General features: G+C 30.8%; 1 protein-coding gene across 3 annotated transcripts; it reads right to left on the minus strand.

The window, feature by feature from the left end:
• Positions 1–1,250: 1,250 nt before the first annotated feature.
• Positions 1,251–3,580, minus strand: LOC115720757 (casein kinase 1-like protein HD16). Of its 3 annotated transcripts, none has more exons than XR_004012298.2 (4): positions 3,401–3,576; positions 3,021–3,158; positions 2,260–2,292; positions 1,251–2,140 (listed from the first exon to the last, which is right to left on the minus strand). XR_004012298.2 is itself a non-coding variant. In XM_061110827.1 (4 exons), exons 2-4 carry the CDS (start codon positions 2,341–2,343, stop codon positions 1,442–1,444), a joined length of 309 nt encoding a protein of 102 aa, XP_060966810.1. In that variant the 5' UTR covers positions 2,344–3,158; positions 3,378–3,580; the 3' UTR covers positions 1,251–1,441. The 3 variants fall into 3 exon arrangements, 2 of the variants coding, with proteins under 2 accessions (XP_060966810.1, XP_060966809.1); XM_061110827.1 differs by having other exon boundaries at positions 1,251–1,575; positions 2,050–2,140; positions 2,260–3,158; positions 3,378–3,580; XM_061110826.1 differs by having other exon boundaries at positions 1,251–1,575; positions 2,050–2,140; positions 2,260–3,158; positions 3,401–3,579.
• Between the last annotated feature and the right edge of the window lie 3,342 nt (positions 3,581–6,922).

A 6,922-nucleotide genomic window follows, 5' to 3' on the forward strand; every position in this document is an offset into this window, starting at 1 on the left:
TCAGGCAGTACAGGTGTCGAGGACAACCGGACGATAAATAGTGTGGATATTACTGCATGAAGATTATCAAAAGCTTCATGACTCAGCACAATCCTGCAACTTTTTTGAAGGATAAGGTAGTTAGACATACATGATTCATTTGATAAAGTTTTTATTTAAAATAAATTCAATGTTATCTATCTCTGGTTGTACAGTTCAAAGATGACAAGCCTTACAACAACCAGGAGATAAACGAAATACGAGATGAATGGGTCGATTTTGTGAAGTCTTATATATTAATGGAATGAGTACACGGTTCTTTATACGTGTAGGGTATATAACTTTTATATGATCGCTACTTTTGGTTGTACTTAGTTTTATTGATATACTTCATAGTTATATTAATTTTTTGTTATGGCGAGCATAATACAACTTTTATGATTCTTACTTTTGGTTATATTAGATTTACTTTATAGTTTTATTAATTTTTTGTAGCAGTGAGTACTACAATAAATTTTTATTTATTATTATATTTATTTGGTTGTACTTTTTTTATTTTTATTAATGATTTTTAATAATAAAGTTTTTTAAGTAGTGAATCAAAATTTAGTTAAAATGAGCTGACAGCGTGGCATTGAATTATGTTTTATCTATTACATTTGTTCATATATGTATGGACAACTAGTAAAAAGTTACGTGCGAGTGCATACTAAGTTTTATGCTAGGTATTTTTTACTTTATTTAAAAATAATACATTAAATAATTGAAGAAAAAAATATTATTAATTATTATTTGAAATTATTATTATGTATATTCTATTAATGTAATAAATAGTGTTGATAATTAAAAATAATTATTGAATGCAATATATTATATTAGTGTTTAAGAAATCTTAATAATCTAATGCAATTTGTTCTTAAGTTAATCCAAAAATAAATCAAAAATTAATGTTCAAATAATAAAACAAACACAACTTAAATTTGTATAAAATAGAATACATATTATTAGTCATTGTTATCTGTCTAGGTGAATGTTACGTGCCGAGCCACGTATTGTTAATTTTATTTAAAGTTTTGTTTTTTTAAGATTTTGGTAACTAAAGTAGTATAATTATTTGAACAATTTCTTTTATAAAAATAAACTATATGTCAATATATTTAGTAAGTAAAGCATAGTTCGTTTTGAACAAGTTCATACCTTGATTCTTACTAACTAATGAAGATTACTTATCAAAAAAGAAAAAAAAAACTAATGAAGATTTAAAAAAAATGGAATAAGAAAGGCTAAAATAAATAAATCAATGAAATCATTTTTCTGCATTTTTCTACATAGTTAGTTTGGAAAATTTTGTGTCATAGATTCAAAATTTATGGTTATCTCACAAAATAGCCAAAAAAAACTCAATATTTGGAGGCTTAAATTAAGGCCACTATGTATATCATTCAAAACTCCAAACCACTTCTCACATGACCAAATCCGGTTGGTTGCCAGCAGTTGTCATGGATGTGACATGGAAACCTTCTTTCAACTTCTCATTTATCCAATTGTATTGAAAAAATTCACTTACTTTGTAGGATTGTTGGGTGTAAGCATTGACTTTGTTTAATAACAAAACACATCATACAGAAACAGATAAACAATTTCGGGTCTCGATTCAAATTTATACAATATTAACTCATTCCCTTTCTCAAGCAAAAAGTAATAATCCACTCTGAGTTTGATTCTTTGATATGTTTAAATAAATTACATTATTTTTCATAATATCACTATTATAAGTATGTTGACAGGTATTGTTTCTATACCAGGATGGCCATAGAAATAAAATAAATAATCTAGCCTGATTCGAACATTCAAGACCAGGCAATGAAACAAAAAGCTCACATTCATGCTTCTATAGGTTATAGCTAATAATCATAGGTGCAAGCACACTATTCAAACAGTAATAGTATTTTTGATATTGATTTATATGCAGCTAAAAAAATTAATGTTACCTTTGGACATAAGGACACACTATTCTACCAATATTAATGGCACTTTCGATTCATATGCATCCAAAATAATTGATGTTACCTTTGGACATAATGACTACAGAACTACCGTTAGTTGCACCAGCTATTGAACTGATGTAGTAATTCTTTTCCCATTCTTCTATTATCCAATCCTGAGAAATAAAATGAGCAACACTCACTATGAAAAGCCCAGCAACATGATTTAATTATGCCAGAATATCACTATAATTAATAATCTACAATAGATCATAGTAGGTCCTTTATACAATACCTTATGCAAGAAAAATATTGACAGCTCATAGCCCTGCAAAGAAAAAGCAGTTCTAGCATAGTGATTAAAGTGATACACCTTCATTGGAGAGTATCTTGAGAAAAGAGCATGACCATGAGCAAGCTCTATGTTTTTCTACACAACGTCACTTGGAAAATCACAAAATCTCACTAATGAATTATCAAAGTAAACTTTTAATCAGTTTATAATCAAAACTAAAGTACTAAACTTGTTTCTTCATACAACAAAATATATAGAAGTGGAGTCAGTAGCTGACTTGAATTTTTGTATAATGAAGCTCTTCCTCTTCTTCCTTTTCAACCTGGTTTTTTACACTTACAAATTGAAATAATGCATAAAATAAACAAAAAGTATGAAATTAAGTTAGATTTTGAAAGCAGAAAATAAAAGATTGGTTTGAAAAAAGAGTAATATAAATAAAATTTACAATTAGCCCAAAAAAAGAAGAAAACAACACAAATAAATAAAAAGGGATTTTCCCTCAGATGAGAAAAAAAATCTTCAACCATTTTATATAGTAAATGTTCATAACTTCTTTCATCCGCAACTAAAAATTCACGTTCTCCAAAATCTACATAAGTAGATATGGATTTGACTTTTGCATTCAAAAACACTTAACCCAACATGAATTTTCTCATTTTCTCTTAATTCATTATTGACATCATTAAAATTAAAATAAAAACACTGACTTGCTATCTCAAAGTCGTGTAAGATAAAATCAATAGCATTGAGACACATACGAAGGCCGCTCAGTTGCATTGGAAAGGTCGCTACCACAAAATTCTGTCTCATGTATTCTAAGTTGGTGAATAGCTGAGTTGAGTCGACCGCTTTTTTTGTACGAGTTGACAACGAGTCCACTCGAAAAAATCTTGCCGCTGTAACAATAAATAATAAATTATATATTTAAATCGATTAATTATCTAATAGAATAAATTACCAGAGATTCAGAAGAACCATTAATATGAAAAATTCCAAAAATCATTAAAACCTACATTTAATTCATGCCTCATCACATGAGCAATTTGCTCAGATGGAACCAGATTAGTTAATGAAATAAGAGGGAAAAAAGGAAAAACAAACTGAGAAAAACTCACCATTGGTTGAAAGAAATACTCACCATTGAGAAATACTATAAAAGAGAGATAGCGAGAAGGAAGCCAAAAATTCGACAGTCGCTGAACAAAATTATGCAGATTTTGTTCAACGAAACGACTAATTAAGCTTATTCAAAATTGTTTTGTCATTTACGTAGTTCACGGCTGAAGAGAAGTTTAAATTGTTGGAGTTAAGTTAAGATTTTAAAGGTTTAATTTATATTTAAGTTTTATTTATATTTTTTAAGAGTTAACGATAGAGTTAACAATAGACTTAAATTTAACTAAAATTTAAAAACGAAAAGTTACTCAATAATTTCTCATAAATAATTTAACAATAGATGTATAAATATTAATTTTTTTCCTAGATATATTAATATTAGCTTCATATATTATTTTTAATATAATAAAACTATAATATGTTCATATTTTTATTAAAATATTAAACAATATACAAAGATAATAAATAATATAATTATTGTTTTGGAGAAATATAATTATTTATTACTAAAAATAAACTTGGTACACAATATTTATTTCTTTTTATTTTAGGCGGTAAATTTCGAAATTTTTCCTCTATATTTTCAATTCCCTACCTTAATTAGCACTTATTCAGTTGAGCCTTCATTCACATATTAGTAGTCTCTATCATCTTCTTCTCCAAATGAAATTCTCTATCAGCTTTTTCTCACAACCTTAGCTCACTGACTCTCCTTATCCTCACCCCAACAGACTAAACCCAACCCTAACCTCTACTTCACACCCAACGACGACAGTGGCAAAACCCCAACTCCTATCTCTATCGGCGACTCCAACCCCATTCGAACCCTAAACGAACCAAAGAGGTTCATTTTCTCACAACCATTTCGCACCATCTCTAGCCCTCTAAGATCGATTTTGCACCCCACCTGTGTGCGCCATCTCTTAGCCCTCTTAGATTTTGCACCCCAACCCCCTCTCTTGGTTACCGCAGAGGCTGTTTCTGTTGGAAATTATTTTACTAGGATCTTAGATCTACTCACAAGTATGTTGATTAACACCCTAAATATGAACTTTCTAAAACGATGAAATAAACACATATAAAGTTTAGGAAACCTTACATTGGGTGCAGCGGAATTAAATGACTCCTTCCGTTCAGATATCTAGCCCTTGATTCCTTTCTGTAGCAGAGCATTATCAATATCTGAACCTGGATCTCTTTCTCTGAATCTTTGATGCTGAAACCTGCTTCTTGCTGAAAGTCTTTCTTCACGATCTTCCTCACTATGATTGAGGTATCACTTGCTGTGTGTGGGCACTACTCATACACTAAGGTAATTTCAAAATTTAAGGAAGAAGAAAGAGAGAGTGGGTTCGACCAAAGATAGGGAGAGAGAGAGGCTCAGTTTTTTCTGAATCAGAAGTGTTAGAAGAAAAATATAAATTTCCTGAAGCCTTCACTATCTATTTATAGCATTCCACTAGGGTTAGGTTTGAATTATTTGGCATTAAAATAATGAAAATATCAGAGGGAAAAACCCTACAAAAGTGTCCGACCCTACACAGTGGATTTGTGCCTCACTTTTTGCAATTTTGCAGTTTTATCTTTTCTGCATCTGATTTTCTCAAAAATGCCAATTTTCTAATTCAACCATTTAAATGTCAATTCTAACTATTTAATAACTATAAATAATTATTAAATAATATTGTCATTTATCATATTTATTAATTGAACCATACAAAGTATCATAATTAACAAATATGCCCCTAATAACTCTTTCTTTACAATTTCACACTTACTTAGTGAAAAATTCACAAATAGACATAGTCTAATTTGAGAATTGTAATGGATTAATCAAAACCAATTACATGAGTCTTACAAGCAATATTATCTCAACTAGTGCGGGGACCATGGGTCTATATAACCGAGCTTCCAATAAGTAGATCAAGAATTTATTACTAAAATTCACTAACTTATTAATTCTTCGTTGAATCCACGCATAGAACTTAGAATTGCACTCTCAGTTATATAGAATGCTCTATATGTTCCACCATATAGACACATCATTAGTTATCCATTGTTATAATCCTAATTTGATCAATGATCCTCTATATGAATGATCTACACTGTAAAGGGATTAAATTACCGTTACACCCTACAATATATTTATTCCTTAAAACACTTGACCCCGTATAAATGATATTTCAGCTTATTTGAAATGAGTACTCTACCATTTATGTTCGTTTGGTCAAGCTCGAAGGAGATCATCCTTTGCTTACTATTCGCCAGATAGAAGCTATAGATTCCATGTTTATGATAGCGCTCCCACTCAATTGCACTACCGTGTTCCCAAAATGTACGTATCACCCTAACCTAAAAGTAGGCTTAACTAACAAATCAAAGAACACGAATAGCCTCTCGAGATTGAGCCTAATCATATAGGGATTAAGATCATTTGATCTAGGATCAACTAGGCGATATTGACTTGAATAGATATTACGGTAAGTTTAATAAATCTAAGTCAAAGTTCAATATCGGTCCCTTCCGATGCATACTCCATGCATCCAACCTGAGCTTTACTTTAACCAATGCTCTGGAAAGAACGTAGCACTTCTCCTAATGCAAGTAATCTCTGTTGTAGATTATCATATTAGTAAAACCCTATGTCTGATAAATCTAGGAAACTTTATTCACATAGTCATGTTTACTTTCCAATGTGTTGACGGCACAATAAACAGGATCAAGTATGTGAAAAGGGTTTCAGATGAATTTATACATTATGTACATATAATCATGAAATAAATCATGTGAACCATGCAACATTAAATGTTATTTCTGATCTATATTAATAAGTAAATCTGATTATATTGAAATGAGTTTTATTTAGGGCATAAAACCCAACAGTTTCCGAGTAGGTACTTTATTTTCTTAGCTTGTTTGTTGCCTCTCCATACACTAAGTACACTAAGTACGGTAATTATTCAAGCATCCTTCAAAGTCTTATCTGTCGCCTTCTCTCTATTGCTGGAAAACCCTGTTCAATCCTTCTTTCTACTGTACGCTCAAAGGTAAGACCACATTCCTCAAATTTAGTGTTTGATGTTAAATTAAAACCTCAACACATATTTCCTTTTAATTTCACCAGCTATGCTTCTCTTTAATTTCTAATCTAAAACCCTCTCCTCATAGTATCTGAATCATCCTTCGTCTCTCGAGACCCAAAGCCAACTCTCTTCTCGCCCTCACTCTCTCTCTATTTTTTTTTTTGCTTCGCAGGTGCCCAAGTGGGATTCAATAGTGGGTGTTTTGAAAGCATCTGCTAGTGTACATACCTTAGACCAGATATGCTTTAGTATGCCTTAGACCAGACACCTGCTGTTGAGTGGGAGTAATGAGTAGGTATCAGATTAATCCAGGAAAGAAACATTGGAAGAAAATCATGTAAATCCTAAGTTTAAGAAGAGGAACTATATGTTAGTCGATAAGGGTGTATTTAATACTCTTAGACTACACCAAATCAAATTTCTAGACTTGCCTTAGTGCTAGAAAGTCTGCTGATGAGATG

This window comes from Cannabis sativa, chromosome 2 (assembly GCF_029168945.1).
Source record: "Cannabis sativa cultivar Pink pepper isolate KNU-18-1 chromosome 2, ASM2916894v1, whole genome shotgun sequence".
Taxonomy (NCBI): Eukaryota; Viridiplantae; Streptophyta; class Magnoliopsida; order Rosales; family Cannabaceae; genus Cannabis; species Cannabis sativa.

What these genes read in the sequence shown, in the direction of transcription:
- LOC115720757 (XM_061110827.1), bottom strand. Translation starts at nt 2,343, where the DNA reads ATGAAGGTGTATCACTTTAATCACTATGCTAGAACTGCTTTTTCTTTG. An exon ending in CAATATTTTTCTTGCATAAG is followed by an intron (nt 2,141 to 2,259) that starts GTATTGTATAAA and finishes TTTATTTCTCAG; the next exon opens with GATTGGATAATAGAAGAATG. An exon ending in TGTAGTCATTATGTCCAAAG is followed by an intron (nt 1,576 to 2,049) that starts GTAACATCAATT and finishes TATTAAACAAAG; the next exon opens with TCAATGCTTACACCCAACAA.